General features: G+C 45.3%; 1 protein-coding gene across 1 annotated transcript in view; it reads left to right on the forward strand.

The window, feature by feature from the left end:
• Positions 1-15,705, forward strand: part of LOC306918109 (SLIT-ROBO Rho GTPase-activating protein 2B-like) — a gene marked incomplete at both ends in the record, with an annotated part of 22,528 nt that extends 6,823 nt beyond the window's left edge. Inside the window, 2 exons of the mRNA XM_079530992.1 lie at positions 13,731-13,838; positions 15,682-15,705. Of these exons, the coding sequence (XP_079387118.1) occupies positions 13,731-13,838; positions 15,682-15,705 (132 nt within the window). The remainder of the gene's footprint in view (positions 1-13,730; positions 13,839-15,681) is intronic.
• Positions 15,706-17,462: the final 1,757 nt, after the last annotated feature.

The following is a 17,462-nucleotide window of genomic DNA, read 5'->3' on the forward strand; positions in this document are numbered from 1 at the left end:
CACGCCACTATGTTACAGTAGCATCATCTCCCACCCTCTGCACGCCACTATGTTACAGTAGCATCATCTCCCACCCTCTGCACGCCACTATGTTACAGTAGCATCATCTCCCACCCTCTGCACGCCACTATGTTACAGTAGCATCATCTCCCACCCTCTGCACGCCACTATGTTACAGTAGCATCATCTCCCACCCTCTGCACGCCACTATGTTACAGTAGCATCATCTCCCACCCTCTGCACGCCACTATGTTACAGTAGCATCATCTCCCACCCTCTGCACGCCACTATGTTACAGTAGCATCATCTCCCACCCTCTGCACGCCACTATGTTACAGTACCATCATCTCCCACCCTCTGCACGCCACTATGTTACAGTAGCATCATCTCCCACCCTCTGCACGCCACTATGTTACAGTAGCATCATCTCCCACCCTCTGCACGCCACTATGTTACAGTACCATCATCTCCCACCCTCTGCACGCCACTATGTTACAGTACTCCCACCCTCTGCACGCCACTATGTTACAGTACCATCATCTCCCACCCTCTGCACGCCACTATGTTACAGTACCATCATCTCCCACCCTCTGCACGCCACTATGGCTTAGTAACCCATTTTAGGACTGAGACCAGATTCTACAAAAGTCTTCTAATTCCTGACAGTTTTCTGAAAAACACTCATGTATCTACTGTATGTCAGTCGTTCTCAAACATTTTCATGTCAAGGACCTCTACAAATATATGTAATCGGCCCGCCGACCCCCAAAATATGTTGTTCCACGTCGCCACGTTTTCACGATTTTTCAAAACTAGCAGACCTACAAGCACCGAGTGCCGCACTATGAGCTTGTAGATCTGCTATTTTTCAACAGCTAAAGTATAACATAATAAATGCTTTAAAACACCAAAAGGGGTTCCCGCCCCCAAAAATTGACCGAGGAGCAATATTGGCAACAGACAGGGAGTCAGTTTCTGCTGCAGATACCAGGACTTTCAGCAAGTCTCTCCATGTATTGTCCTCTCCACGTACAGTAGGCTATAAGAAAGGCTGTTTTTCTTTTTGCACATTTAGCCGTTTCACAAGTACTGCTGTTTAGTTTGTTTTTGCAGAGTATTAGTATTTCTATGAATAGAAACAGTGCATCCATGTTGGTTGGAGAGCATCGCGTGCACTTTTACTCTGCTAGTGCCATCATGTCCTGTCTGTGTGTACTACTGTCTCTGTGTGCTCTATACTGTATGTCCCTGTTTCTACTGTCTGGGTCAGGCTTTCTGTACAGTGTCCTGTTTTATTCAGCTCAGTTGTTTCTGTGTTGTTTTTATTACTACTTCACTAGTAACACTGCTGTGTTCTGTTGCTGCTTCACTAGTAACACTGCTGTGTTCTGTTGCTGCTTCACTAGTAACACTGCTGTGTTCTGTTGCTGCTTCACTAGTAACACTGCTGTGTTCTGTTGCTGCTTCACTAGTAACACTGCTGTGTTCTGTTGCTGCTTCACTAGTAACACTGCCGTGTTCTGTTGCTGCTTCACTAGTAACACTGCTGTGTTCTGTTGCTACTTCACTAGTAACACTGCTGTGTTCTGTTCACTAGTAACACTGCTGTGTTCTGTTGCTGCTTCACTAGTAACACTGCTGTGTTCTGTTCACTAGTAACACTACTGTGTTCTGTTGCTGCTTCACTAGTAACACTGCTGTGTTGTGTTGCTGCTTCACTAGTAACACTGCTGTGTTCTGCTCACTAGTAACACTGCCGTGTTCTGTTGCTGCTTCACTAGTAACAGTGCTGTGTTCTGTTACTACTTCACTAGTAACACTGCTGTGTTCTGTTCACTAGTAACACTGCCGTGTTCTGTTGCTGCTTCACTAGTAACACTGCTGTGTTCTGTTGCTACTTCACTAGTAACACTGCTGTGTTCTGTTACTGCTTCACTAGTAACACTGCTGTGTTCTGTTACTACTTCACTAGTAACACTGCTGTGTTCTGTTGCTGCTTCACTAGTAACACTGCTGTGTTCTGTTGCTGCTTCACTAGTAACACTGCTGTGTTCTGTTGCTACTTCACTAGTAACACTGCTGTGTTCTGTTGCTGCTTCACTAGTAACACTGCTGTGTTCTGTTACTACTTCACTAGTAACACTGCCGTGTTCTGTTGCTGCTTCACTAGTAACAGTGCTGTGTTCTGTTACTACTTCACTAGTAACACTGCTGTCTTCTGTTCACTAGTAACACTGCTGTGTTCTGTTACTACTTCACTAGTAACACTGCTGTGTTCTGTTACTACTTCACTAGTAACACTGCTGTGTTGTGTTGCTGCTTCACTAGTAACACTGCTGTGTTCTGTTGCTACTTCACTAGTAACACTGCTGTGTTCTGTTGCTGCTTCACTAGTAACACTGCTGTGTTCTGTTGCTACTTCACTAGTAACACTGCTGTGTTCTGTTACTGCTTCACTAGTAACACTGCTGTGTTCTGTTGCTACTTCACTAGTAACACTGCTGTGTTCTGTTGCTACTTCACTAGTAACACTGCTGTGTTCTGTTGCTACTTCACTAGTAACACTGCTGTGTTCTGTTGCTGCTTCACTAGTAACACTGCTGTGTTCTGTTGCTACTTCACTAGTAACACTGCTGTGTTCTGTTACTGCTTCACTAGTAACACTGCTGTGTTCTGTTACTGCTTCACTAGTAACACTGCTGTGTTCTGTTGCTGCTTCACTAGTAACACTGCTGTGTTCTGTTGCTGCTTCACTAGTAACACTGCTGTGTTCTGTTACTGCTTCACTAGTAACACTGCTGTGTTCTGTTGCTACTTCACTAGTAACACTGCTGTGTTCTGTTGCTACTTCACTAGTAACACTGCTGTGTTCTGTTGCTGCTTCACTAGTAACACTGCTGTGTTCTGTTGCTACTTCACTAGTAACACTGCTGTGTTCTGTTGCTACTTCACTAGTAACACTGCTGTGTTCTGTTACTGCTTCACTAGTAACACTGCTGTGTTCTGTTGCTACTTCACTAGTAACACTGCTGTGTTCTGTTGCTACTTCACTAGTAACACTGCTGTGTTCTGTTGCTACTTCACTAGTAACACTGCTGTGTTCTGTTGCTACTTCACTAGTAACACTGCTGTGTTCTGTTGCTGCTTCACTAGTAACACTGCTGTGTTCTGTTCACTAGTAACACTGCTGTGTTCTGTTGCTGCTTCACTAGTAACAGTGCTGTGTTCTGTTACTACTCCACTAGTAACACTGCTGTGTTCTGTTCACTAGTAACACTGCCGTGTTCTGCTGCTGCTTCACTAGTAACACTGCTGTGTTCTGTTACTACTTCACTAGTAACACTGCTGTGTTCTGTTGCTGCTTCACTAGTAACACTGCTGTGTTCTGTTGCTGCTTCACTAGTAACACTGCTGTGTTCTGTTGCTACTTCACTAGTAACACTGCTGTGTTCTGTTCACTAGTAACACTGCTGTGTTCTGTTCACTAGTAACACTGCTGTGTTCTGTTCACTAGTAACACTGCCGTGTTCTGTTGCTGCTTCACTAGTAACACTGCTGTGTTCTGTTGCTACTTCACTAGTAACACTGCTGTGTTCTGTTGCTGCTTCACTAGTAACACTGCTGTGTTGTGCTGCTGCTTCACTAGTAACACTGCTGTGTTCTGTTGCTGCTTCACTAGTAACACTGCTGTGTTCTGTTGCTGCTTCACTAGTAACACTGCTGTGTTCTGTTGCTACTTCACTAGTAACACTGCTGTGTTGTGTTGCTGCTTCACTAGTAACACTGCTGTGTTGTGTTGCTGCTTCACTAGTAACACTGCTGTGTTATGTTGCTGCTTCACTAGTAACACTGCTGTGTTCTGTTGCTGCTTCACTAGTAACACTGCTGTGTTCTGTTGCTGCTTCACTAGTAACACTGCTGTGTTATGTTGCTGCTTCACTAGTAACACTGCTGTGTTATGTTGCTGCTTCACTAGTAACACTGCTGTGTTCTGTTCACTAGTAACACTGCTGTGTTCTGTTGCTGCTTCACTAGTAACACTGCCGTGTTCTGTTGCTGCTTCACTAGTAACACTGCTGTATTCTGTTCACTAGTAACACTGCTGTATTCTGTTCACTAGTAACACTGCTGTGTTCTGTTGCTGCTTCACTAGTAACACTGCTGTGTTCTGTTGCTGCTTCACTAGTAACACTGCTGTGTTCTGTTCACTAGTAACACTGCTGTGTTCTGTTGCTGCTTCACTAGTAACACTGCTGTGTTCTGTTGCTACTTCACTAGTAACACTGCTGTGTTCTGTTGCTACTTCACTAGTAACACTGCTGTGTTCTGTTGCTACTTCACTAGTAACACTGCTGTGTTCTGTTGCTGCTTCACTAGTAACACTGCTGTGTTCTGTTGCTACTTCACTAGTAACACTGCTGTGTTATGTTGCTACTTCACTAGTAACACTGCTGTGTTCTGTTGCTGCTTCACTAGTAACACTGCTGTGTTCTGTTGCTGCTTCACTAGTAACACTGCTGTGTTCTGTTGCTACTTCACTAGTAACACTGCTGTGTTCTGTTGCTACTTCACTAGTAACACTGCTGTGTTATGTTGCTGCTTCACTAGTAACACTGCTGTGTTCTGTTGCTGCTTCACTAGTAACACTGCTGTGTTCTGTTGCTACTTCACTAGTAACACTGCTGTGTTATGTTGCTGCTTCACTAGTAACACTGCTGTGTTATGTTGCTGCTTCACTAGTAACACTGCTGTGTTATGTTGCTGCTTCACTAGTAACACTGCTGTGTTATGTTGCTGCTTCACTAGTAACACTGCTGTGTTCTGTTGCTGCTTCACTAGTAACACTGCTGTGTTCTGTTGCTGCTTCACTAGTAACACTGCTGTGTTCTGTTGCTGCTTCACTAGTAACACTGCTGTGTTCTGTTGCTGCTTCACTAGTAACACTGCTGTGTTATGTTGCTGCTTCACTAGTAACACTGCTGTGTTATGTTGCTGCTTCACTAGTAACACTGCTGTGTTATGTTGCTGCTTCACTAGTAACACTGCTGTGTTCTGTTGCTGCTTCACTAGTAACACTGCTGTGTTCTGTTGCTACTTCACTAGTAACACTGCTGTGTTCTGTTGCTACTTCACTAGTAACACTGCTGTGTTCTGTTGCTGCTTCACTAGTAACACTGCTGTGTTCTGTTGCTACTTCACTAGTAACACTGCTGTGTTATGTTGCTGCTTCACTAGTAACACTGCTGTGTTCTGTTGCTGCTTCACTAGTAACACTGCTGTGTTCTGTTGCTACTTCACTAGTAACACTGCTGTGTTCTGTTGCTGCTTCACTAGTAACACTGCTGTGTTCTGTTGCTACTTCACTAGTAACACTGCTGTGTTCTGTTGCTACTTCACTAGTAACACTGCTGTGTTCTGTTGCTGCTTCACTAGTAACACTGCTGTGTCCTGTTGCTACTTCACTAGTAACACTGCTGTGTTATGTTGCTGCTTCACTAGTAACACTGCTGTGTTCTGTTCACTAGTAACACTGCTGTGTTCTGTTGCTGCTTCACTAGTAACACTGCTGTGTTCTGTTGCTGCTTCACTAGTAACACTGCTGTGTTCTGTTGCTGCTTCACTAGTAACACTGCTGTGTTCTGTTGCTGCTTCACTAGTAACACTGCCGTGTTCTGTTCACTAGTAACACTGCCGTGTTCTGTTCACTAGTAACACTGCCGTGTTCTGTTCACTAGTAACACTGCTGTGTTCTGTTGCTACTTCACTAGTAACACTGCCGTGTTCTGTTCACTAGTAACACTGCCGTGTTCTGTTCACTAGTAACACTGCTGTGTTCTGTTGCTACTTCACTAGTAACACTGCTGTGTTCTGTTGCTACTTCACTAGTAACACTGCTGTGTTCTGTTGCTACTTCACTAGTAACACTGCTGTGTTCTGTTCACTAGTAACACTGCTGTGTTCTGTTGCTGCTTCACTAGTAACACTGCTGTGTTCTGTTGCTGCTTCACTAGTAACACTGCTGTGTTCTGTTGCTACTTCACTAGTAACACTGCTGTGTTCTGTTGCTGCTTCACTAGTAACACTGCTGTGTTCTGTTCACTAGTAACACTGCTGTGTTCTGTTGCTGCTTCACTAGTAACACTGCTGTGTTCTGTTGCTACTTCACTAGTAACACTGCTGTGTTATGTTGCTGCTTCACTAGTAACACTGCTGTGTTCTGTTGCTGCTTCACTAGTAACACTGCTGTGTTCTGTTGCTGCTTCACTAGTAACACTGCTGTGTTCTGTTGCTGCTTCACTAGTAACACTGCTGTGTTCTGTTGCTGCTTCACTAGTAACACTGCTGTGTTCTGTTCACTAGTAACACTGCTGTGTTCTGTTCACTAGTAACACTGCTGTGTTCTGTTGCTACTTCACTAGTAACACTGCTGTGTTATGTTGCTGCTTCACTAGTAACACTGCTGTGTTCTGTTGCTGCTTCACTAGTAACAGTGCTGTGTTCTGTTACTGCTTCACTAGTAACACTGCTGTGTTCTGTTGCTACTTCACTAGTAACACTGCTGTGTTCTGTTGCTGCTTCACTAGTAACACTGCTGTGTTCTGTTGCTACTTCACTAGTAACACTGCTGTGTTGTGTTGCTACTTCACTAGTAACACTGCTGTGTTGTGTTGCTGCTTCACTAGTAACACTGCTGTGTTCTGTTGCTACTTCACTAGTAACACTGCTGTGTTCTGTTGCTGCTTCACTAGTAACACTGCTGTGTTCTGTTGCTGCTTCACTAGTAACACTGCTGTGTTCTGTTGCTACTTCACTAGTAACACTGCTGTGTTCTGTTGCTGCTTCACTAGTAACACTGCTGTGTTCTGTTGCTACTTCACTAGTAACACTGCTGTGTTATGTTGCTACTTCACTAGTAACACTGCTGTGTTCTGTTGCTGCTTCACTAGTAACACTGCTGTGTTCTGTTGCTGCTTCACTAGTAACACTGCTGTGTTCTGTTGCTACTTCACTAGTAACACTGCTGTGTTCTGTTGCTACTTCACTAGTAACACTGCTGTGTTATGTTGCTGCTTCACTAGTAACACTGCTGTGTTCTGTTGCTGCTTCACTAGTAACACTGCTGTGTTCTGTTGCTACTTCACTAGTAACACTGCTGTGTTATGTTGCTGCTTCACTAGTAACACTGCTGTGTTATGTTGCTGCTTCACTAGTAACACTGCTGTGTTATGTTGCTGCTTCACTAGTAACACTGCTGTGTTATGTTGCTGCTTCACTAGTAACACTGCTGTGTTCTGTTGCTGCTTCACTAGTAACACTGCTGTGTTCTGTTGCTGCTTCACTAGTAACACTGCTGTGTTCTGTTGCTGCTTCACTAGTAACACTGCTGTGTTATGTTGCTGCTTCACTAGTAACACTGCTGTGTTATGTTGCTGCTTCACTAGTAACACTGCTGTGTTATGTTGCTGCTTCACTAGTAACACTGCTGTGTTCTGTTGCTGCTTCACTAGTAACACTGCTGTGTTCTGTTGCTACTTCACTAGTAACACTGCTGTGTTCTGTTGCTGCTTCACTAGTAACACTGCTGTGTTCTGTTGCTGCTTCACTAGTAACACTGCTGTGTTCTGTTGCTACTTCACTAGTAACACTGCTGTGTTATGTTGCTGCTTCACTAGTAACACTGCTGTGTTCTGTTGCTGCTTCACTAGTAACACTGCTGTGTTCTGTTGCTACTTCACTAGTAACACTGCTGTGTTCTGTTGCTGCTTCACTAGTAACACTGCTGTGTTCTGTTGCTACTTCACTAGTAACACTGCTGTGTTCTGTTGCTACTTCACTAGTAACACTGCTGTGTTCTGTTGCTGCTTCACTAGTAACACTGCTGTGTCCTGTTGCTACTTCACTAGTAACACTGCTGTGTTATGTTGCTGCTTCACTAGTAACACTGCTGTGTTCTGTTCACTAGTAACACTGCTGTGTTCTGTTGCTGCTTCACTAGTAACACTGCTGTGTTCTGTTGCTGCTTCACTAGTAACACTGCTGTGTTCTGTTGCTGCTTCACTAGTAACACTGCTGTGTTCTGTTGCTGCTTCACTAGTAACACTGCCGTGTTCTGTTCACTAGTAACACTGCCGTGTTCTGTTCACTAGTAACACTGCCGTGTTCTGTTCACTAGTAACACTGCTGTGTTCTGTTGCTACTTCACTAGTAACACTGCCGTGTTCTGTTCACTAGTAACACTGCCGTGTTCTGTTCACTAGTAACACTGCTGTGTTCTGTTGCTACTTCACTAGTAACACTGCTGTGTTCTGTTGCTACTTCACTAGTAACACTGCTGTGTTCTGTTGCTACTTCACTAGTAACACTGCTGTGTTCTGTTCACTAGTAACACTGCTGTGTTCTGTTGCTGCTTCACTAGTAACACTGCTGTGTTCTGTTGCTGCTTCACTAGTAACACTGCTGTGTTCTGTTGCTACTTCACTAGTAACACTGCTGTGTTCTGTTGCTGCTTCACTAGTAACACTGCTGTGTTCTGTTCACTAGTAACACTGCTGTGTTCTGTTGCTGCTTCACTAGTAACACTGCTGTGTTCTGTTGCTACTTCACTAGTAACACTGCTGTGTTATGTTGCTGCTTCACTAGTAACACTGCTGTGTTCTGTTGCTGCTTCACTAGTAACACTGCTGTGTTCTGTTGCTGCTTCACTAGTAACACTGCTGTGTTCTGTTGCTGCTTCACTAGTAACACTGCTGTGTTCTGTTGCTGCTTCACTAGTAACACTGCTGTGTTCTGTTCACTAGTAACACTGCTGTGTTCTGTTCACTAGTAACACTGCTGTGTTCTGTTGCTACTTCACTAGTAACACTGCTGTGTTATGTTGCTGCTTCACTAGTAACACTGCTGTGTTCTGTTGCTGCTTCACTAGTAACAGTGCTGTGTTCTGTTACTGCTTCACTAGTAACACTGCTGTGTTCTGTTGCTACTTCACTAGTAACACTGCTGTGTTCTGTTGCTGCTTCACTAGTAACACTGCTGTGTTCTGTTGCTACTTCACTAGTAACACTGCTGTGTTGTGTTGCTACTTCACTAGTAACACTGCTGTGTTGTGTTGCTGCTTCACTAGTAACACTGCTGTGTTCTGTTGCTACTTCACTAGTAACACTGCTGTGTTCTGTTGCTACTTCACTAGTAACACTGCTGTGTTCTGTTGCTGCTTCACTAGTAACACTGCTGTGTTCTGTTGCTGCTTCACTAGTAACACTGCTGTGTTCTGTTGCTGCTTCACTAGTAACAGTGCTGTGTTCTGTTACTACTTCACTAGTAACACTGCTGTGTTCTGTTACTGCTTCACTAGTAACACTGCTGTGTTATGTTGCTGCTTCACTAGTAACACTGCTGTGTTCTGTTGCTGCTTCACTAGTAACACTGCTGTGTTCTGTTGCTACTTCACTAGTAACACTGCTGTGTTCTGTTGCTGCTTCACTAGTAACACTGCTGTGTTCTGTTGCTACTTCACTAGTAACACTGCTGTGTTCTGTTGCTACTTCACTAGTAACACTGCTGTGTTCTGTTGCTGCTTCACTAGTAACACTGCTGTGTTCTGTTGCTGCTTCACTAGTAACACTGCCGTGTTCTGTTCACTAGTAACACTGCCGTGTTCTGTTCACTAGTAACACTGCTGTGTTCTGTTGCTGCTTCACTAGTAACACTGCTGTGTTCTGTTGCTACTTCACTAGTAACACTGCTGTGTTCTGTTGCTACTTCACTAGTAACACTGCTGTGTTCTGTTGCTACTTCACTAGTAACACTGCTGTGTTCTGTTGCTACTTCACTAGTAACACTGCTGTGTTCTGTTGCTACTTCACTAGTAACACTGCTGTGTTCTGTTACTGCTTCACTAGTAACACTGCTGTGTTATGTTACTACTTCACTAGTAACACTGCTGTGTTCTGTTGCTACTTCACTAGTAACACTGCTGTGTTCTGTTACTACTTCACTAGTAACACTGCTGTGTTCTGTTACTACTTCACTAGTAACACTGCTGTGTTCTGTTACTACTTCACTAGTAACACTGCTGTGTTCTGTTACTGCTTCACTAGTAACACTGCTGTGTTCTGTTGCTGCTTCACTAGTAACACTGCTGTGTTCTGTTACTACTTCACTAGTAACACTGCTGTGTTCTGTTGCTACTTCACTAGTAACACTGCTGTGTTCTGTTACTACTTCACTAGTAACACTGCTGTGCTCTGTTGCTGCTTCACTAGTAACACTGCTGTGTTCTGTTGCTACTTCACTAGTAACACTGCTGTGTTCTGTTGCTGCTTCACTAGTAACACTGCTGTGTTCTGTTGCTACTTCACTAGTAACACTGCTGTGTTCTGTTGCTACTTCACTAGTAACACTGCTGTGTTCTGTTGCTGCTTCACTAGTAACACTGCTGTGTTCTGTTGCTGCTTCACTAGTAACACTGCTGTGTTCTGTTGCTGCTTCACTAGTAACACTGCTGTGTTCTGTTACTACTTCACTAGTAACACTGCTGTGTTCTGTTGCTACTTCACTAGTAACACTGCTGTGTTCTGTTACTGCTTCACTAGTAACACTGCTGTGTTCTGTTGCTGCTTCACTAGTAACACTGCTGTGTTCTGTTGCTGCTTCACTAGTAACACTGCTGTGTTCTGTTGCTGCTTCACTAGTAACACTGCTGTGTTCTGTTGCTGCTTCACTAGTAACACTGCTGTGTTCTGTTGCTGCTTCACTAGTAACACTGCTGTGTTCTGTTGCTGCTTCACTAGTAACACTGCTGTGTTCTGTTCACTAGTAACACTGCTGTGTTCTGTTGCTGCTTCACTAGTAACACTGCTGTGTTATGTTGCTGCTTCACTAGTAACACTGCTGTGTTCTGTTGCTGCTTCACTAGTAACACTGCTGTGTTCTGTTGCTGCTTCACTAGTAACACTGCTGTGTTCTGTTGCTGCTTCACTAGTAACACTGCTGTGTTCTGTTGCTACTTCACTAGTAACACTGCTGTGTTCTGTTGCTACTTCACTAGTAACACTGCTGTGTTCTGTTGCTACTTCACTAGTAACACTGCTGTGTTCTGTTGCTGCTTCACTAGTAACACTGCTGTGTTCTGTTACTACTTCACTAGTAACACTGCTGTGTTCTGTTGCTGCTTCACTAGTAACACTGCTGTGTTCTGTTGTTGCTTCACTAGTAACACTGCTGTGTTCTGTTGTTGCTTCACTAGTAACACTGCTGTGTTCTGTTGCTGCTTCACTAGTAACACTGCTGTGTTCTGTTGCTACTTCACTAGTAACACTGCTGTGTTCTGTTCACTAGTAACACTGCTGTGTTCTGTTCACTAGTAACACTGCTGTGTTCTGTTCACTAGTAACACTGCTGTGTTCTGTTGCTGCTTCACTAGTAACACTGCTGTGTTCTGTTGCTACTTCACTAGTAACACTGCTGTGTTCTGTTCACTAGTAACACTGCTGTGTTCTGTTCACTAGTAACACTGCTGTGTTCTGTTCACTAGTAACACTGCTGTGTTCTGTTCACTAGTAACACTGCCGTGTTCTGTTGCTGCTTCACTAGTAACACTGCTGTGTTCTGTTGCTACTTCACTAGTAACACTGCTGTGTTCTGTTGCTGCTTCACTAGTAACACTGCTGTGTTCTGTTGCTGCTTCACTAGTAACACTGCTGTGTTCTGTTACTACTTCACTAGTAACACTGCTGTGTTCTGTTGCTGCTTCACTAGTAACACTGCTGTGTTCTGTTGCTGCTTCACTAGTAACACTGCTGTGTTCTGTTGCTGCTTCACTAGTAACACTGCTGTGTTCTGTTACTACTTCACTAGTAACACTGCTGTGTTCTGTTGCTGCTCAAAAGACTGGAATGCATTATAAGGGCCTTTCAAACGTGAAGCGATAAAACGAGCCTATAGTTCATTTTCAAATAATCAGACCTGCGTTTTCCCGGTGCGACAACGCAGGCGTATTTACGTGAACGCGGTCCCGTGAAATTGTTGCGCGCGTGCTCGTTTCGTGCACACGCCCGTTTATCTTTTTTTTTTACGCTTGCGTTGTGGCGCCCCTCTGGAGCAGACCTGGAGTTGATCCAGGCAACAACGCCTGCGTTCCTCGCTTCACGTTTGAAAGTCCTTGAGGGAGCTCCCCAGAGCTAAATGATAGTTTGGAACCAAATGAACCCTTCATGGGTCTGTAACTCTGAGAGTGTACAAATGGAACCAAATGGACCCGTTAGGGTCCGTTTGGTTCCATTTGTACACTCTCAGAGTTAAATTAACATTGATTTTACAATTTAAAGTGGTGGTCCCAGAGATAGAAATGCCATTAAATGGGGGTCCGTAGACTAATGCATGTTTAACTGGGGGTCCTTGAAATTAAACAGGCTGAGAATCACTGCTAAAATCTCCTTATGGGGGTCCCTGGCATATATTTTCTAATGGGGGTCCCTGGCATATATTTTCTAATGGGGGTCCGCGGGGCTAATTAGTGTCAATTTGGGGGTCCTTGACATGAAACAGTTTGGGAACCACCTGGAATAAATAATGTTTATGTAATATTCTCTGTCGCTCCCTCCATTCTCCCTCTATGTCTCTCTCCCTCCTCTCTCTCTCCCTCCATTCTCCCTCTATGTCTCTCTCCCTCTCTCTCTCTCTCTCTCTCTCCATTCTCCCTATATGTCTCTCTCCCTCCTCTCTCTCTCCCTCCATTCTCCCTCTATGTCTCTCTCCCTCCTCTCTCTCTCTCTCCATTCTCCCTCTATGTCTCTCTCCCTCCTCTCTCTCTCTCCATTCTCCCTCTATGTCTCTCTCCCTCCTCTCTCTCTCTCTCCATTCTCCCTCTATGTCTCTCTCCCTCCTCTCTCTCTCTCTCCATTCTCCCTCTATGTCTCTCTCCCTCCTCTCTCTCTCTCTCCATTCTCCCTCTATGTCTCTCTCCCTCCTCTCTCTCTCTCTCCATTCTCCCTCCTATGTCTCTCTCCCTCCTCTCTCTCTCCCTCCATTCTCCCTCCTATGTCTCTCTCCCTCCTCTCTCTCTCTCTCTCCATTCTCCCTCTATGTCTCTCTCCCTCCTCTCTCTCTCTCTCCATTCTCCCTCTATGTCTCTCTCCCTCTCTCTCTCTCTCTCTCCATTCTCCCTCTATGTCTCTCTCCCTCCTCTCTCTCTCTCTCCATTCTCCCTATATGTCTCTCTCCCTCCTCTCTATCTCTCTCCATTCTCCCTCTCTCTCTCTCTATCTCTCTCCATTCTCCCTCTATGTCTCTCTCCCTCCTCTCTCTCCCTCCATTCTCCCTCTATGTCTCTCTCCCTCCTCTCTCTCTCTCTCCATTCTCCCTCTATGTCTCTCTCCCTCCTCTCTCTCTCTCTCCATTCTCCCTCTATGTCTCTCTCCCTCCTCTCTCTCTCTCTCCATTCTCCCTCTATGTCTCTCTCCCTCCTCTCTCTCTCTCTCTCCATTCTCCCTCTGTCTCTCTCCCTCCTCTCTATCTCTCTCCATTCTCCCTCTCTCTCTCTCTCTCTCTCTCCATTCTCCCTCTATGTCTCTCTCCCTCTCTCTCTCTCTCTCCATTCTCCCTCTATGTCTCTCTCCCTCCTCTCTCTCTCTCCATTCTCCCTCTATATGTCTCTCTCCCTCCTCTATCGCTCTCTCTCCATTCTCCTCTCTCTCTCTGTCTCTCTCTTTCCCCCCCCCCCCCCCCCCCAGGTGAGGAGAGAGAGTAAGGACCACGCGACCCTCAGTGACCTCTACCTGAACAACGTCATCAGTCGCCTCACACACATCAGCGAGGACTCGGCCCGCCTCCTGAAGAGGGTGAGCCAATCAGCATCAGCCTACATTGTTTGGGTGGGAAATTTGGTATATAGTCTCTTTTTTTTATTGGCCTAAAATATTGTTATAAAAGGCTGTATTGCTGATTACTTAGGTTAGAACCCACCGCAGTGGTGTCCGGTTAGAACCAGGATGCTTCGACTTCTGCCTTCTCCCTGAAGCCGACCCGTGTTATATACTCTCCGACTATGCTTGTCACGATGACTAAGCCAGTTAGATCTATCCATATATGGTTCTACCATATCTATCTGATATCAGCACTAGGTCGGCTCGGGCCAAATATAGGGATTGTCATACTAGACATGTCATATGTCATATGACATGTCATATGTCATATAGCCCAACGTCCTAGTCAGAGTCTTCCTTACAATTGTCTATATTCATACATTCATGAATCCACTTGCTGACCGGCTGTTAGTATTGGGCAATGTTTTTATAGGGGTTTCTTGTGACCATTAACATCCTATGGCAGGCAAACATGTCAAACTTTCCTTTTGCTTTAAGTAGCATGTGACAATATGTGACTAAATTTGACTGAGGGACTGCCATTGGATTTCAAGCAGGGAATCATAGCTTCAAATTGACATATTGATTGTTCAGTTTGACCCACCAGTTTTGGAGATATGGCTTATAGAGTAATGTCTTGCAGAGAAACAGCGAGTTGAGAAAACAGGCTTGAAAGGTTCACTTCTGTGGACTCTAACATTACACCTAGCTACATGTTTAAGCATTTATTTCATATTTACATGTCTTCTGTGGACTCTAACATTACACCTAGCTACATGTTTAAGCATTTATTTCATATTACGTCTTCTGTGGACTCTAACATTACACCTAGCTACATGTTTAATATTTACATGTCGATTTCAGCTCTGACACTTATTTCAGACATGCTCTAGTATGTGAAGAGGCTACCTGTGCTATTAACTCATTTAAAAAAAAGTTTTTCTCCTCTGGTTAAAAGCTGGAATTTGTGCGATGGCAGTCTCTCAGTCAAATCTGGTCACATATGTCAAACTAGGGGGTTTTCATGATTCTGAATCCATTCCAAGCATTAGTTTTGCACAAAATACACTCCGGACATTGGGCCACTTGCCCAGATGTGCCCAAAATGTGCTGACCTCATTGATTGATTGAATATTTAATTAGACAAAAGAAAAATGCAAACAGCACAAGGTACAGTCAGGCATTTTGGTCCAAAGGGGATTTCAGAAGAAAGACCTTCTGTCTTGTTTCCATTCTGGTCTCCCTCTGACCTGCTGTCTTGTTTCCATTCTGGTCCCATGCACTCCCTCTGACCTGAAGAAAGACCTTGCTGTCTTGTTTCCATTCTGGTCCCCTCCTCTCCCTCTGACCTGCTGACAGGTGAACCTTTAGGTCTGTTTTAAAGGAGGCCAGTGATTGGCTTGTTTTAAGGGAAGGGGGCAGGGCGTTCCACACCTGAATAGCAGTGCTGCGGAAGGTGAATTTACCCATATTTGTTTTGTAAGTGGGCGGCACCAGATCATTGCTTACGCTACCTCTAGTTTTGTGGCTGTGGGTGTTGCTCACTTTTTTTTTAAAGTAATCAGTCAAGTAAATGGGAACTGAGGGCATGGAGGGCACTGAGGGCATGGAGGGCACTGAGGGCATAGAGGGCACGGAGGGCACGGTGCCCTCCGAGGGCACTGAGGGCACTGAGGGCACGGAGGGCACGGAGGGCACGGAGGGCACTGAGGGCACTGAGGGCACGGAGGGCAGAGCTGCATGTACCATTTTGAATGTCAGACCCATTTTCAATTGTTTGACTCTGTCTTCTACCCGGAGCCTCTGCATATACTGATAGGTGGGTCATTGGTCCCAGGCCTAGAAGAAGTCGAATTAGTTTGTTTTGGGAGATTTGGAGCTTGTTCTTCTGTGCCTTTGAGATGTTAGAGAATGTAAGCCTAGTCAAAGATGGGCAGTATGAGTCATTGCTCCAGCTAAAGTCATGCATTTATCACCTCCCGGTTAGACTACTGCAACTCTCTATATTTGGGTCTGCCCCACTCCGCCATCTCCCGCCTACAGAGGGTCCAAAATGCTGCTGCCAGACTGATAACCGGAACGAAAAAACGAGATCATATCACCCCTGCTTTGGCAAAACTACACTGGTTACCTGTTAAATTCCGCATTCAATTCAAATCACTCCTCTTTGTATTTAAATCCCTAAACGGCCTTGCCCCTTCCTACATCTCTGAACTAATAACAGCTCCCCCTACCACCAGGACACTCAGATCCTCCACTCTCAAACTCCTTGCAGTCCCCCCTTCACATCTAAAAACCAAAGGTGATCGGGCTTTCTCTGTAGCTGGTCCCATACTTTGGAATAATCTTCCAACCCACATCAAGGTTAGCCCCACCCTGGAGATTTTTTAATCTAACCTGAAAACACACCTTTTTAGTCTGGCTTTTAATACAGTGTGAAGTTTTAGTGTTTATTGTTGTTCATTGTTTTTGTTGTTATTTTGTTTGTTTTGGCCTGTTTTCTTTCGATTGTATTACATGTTTTATTATTGCACTGTGATAGACTACGGTCTACCTATTTTGGAAAGCACTTTGGGTCAACTGCTGTTGTTTTTAAATGTGCTATATAAATAAAATTGACTTGACTAAAGTCCTGAGAGCCCTTTTGTTGACAAAAGAGGAAATTCTGCCCAGGAATCTTGTCCTTTGATTTACTCTTTTGATCGCTCTTGTTGCCATGCCTTCAACCTGATGGAGGCTAGCTCCAAGTAGGCTAGTAAGGCTGGGATGGAGGCTAGCTCCAAGTAGGCTAGTAAGGCTGGGATGGAGGCTAGCTCCAAGTAGGCCCTTAAGGCTGGGATGGAGGCTAGCTCCAAGTAGGTCAGTAAGGCTGGGATGGAGGCTAGCTCCAAGTAGGCCCTTAAGGCTGGGATGGAGGCTAGCTCCAAGTAGGCCAGTAAGGCTGGGATGGAGGCTAGCTCCAAGTAGGCCCTTAAGGCTGGGATGGAGGCTAGCTCCAAGTAGGTCAGTAAGGCTGGGATGGAGGCTAGCTCCAAGTAGGCCAGTAAGGCTGGGATGGAGGCTAGCTCCAAGTAGGCCAGTAAGGCTGGGATGGAGGCTAGCTCCAAGTAGGCCCTTAAGGCTGGGATGGAGGCTAGCTCCAAGTAGGCCCTTAAGGCTGGGATGGAGGCTAGCTCCAAGTAGGTCAGTAAGGCTGGGATGGAGGCTAGCTCCAAGTAGGCTAGTAAGGCTGGGATGGAGGCTAGCTCCAAGTAGGCTAGTAAGGCTGGGATGGAGGCTAGCTCCAAGTAGGCCCTTAAGGCTGGGATGGAGGCTAGCTCCAAGTAGGTCAGTAAGGCTGGGATGGAGGCTAGCTCCAAGTAGGCCCTTAAGGCTGGGATGGAGGCTAGCTCCAAGTAGGCCAGTAAGGCTGGGATGGAGGCTAGCTCCAAGTAGGCCCTTAAGGCTGGGATGGAGGCTAGCTCCAAGTAGGTCAGTAAGGCTGGGATGGAGGCTAGCTCCAAGTAGGCCAGTAAGGCTGGGATGGAGGCTAGCTCCAAGTAGGCCAGTAAGGCTGGGATGGAGGCTAGCTCCAAGTAGGCCAGTAAGGCTGGGATGGAG

The sequence above is a fragment of the Electrona antarctica genome (assembly GCF_951216825.1).
Source record: "Electrona antarctica genome assembly, contig: scaffold_946, whole genome shotgun sequence".
Classification (NCBI taxonomy): domain Eukaryota; kingdom Metazoa; phylum Chordata; class Actinopteri; order Myctophiformes; family Myctophidae; genus Electrona; species Electrona antarctica.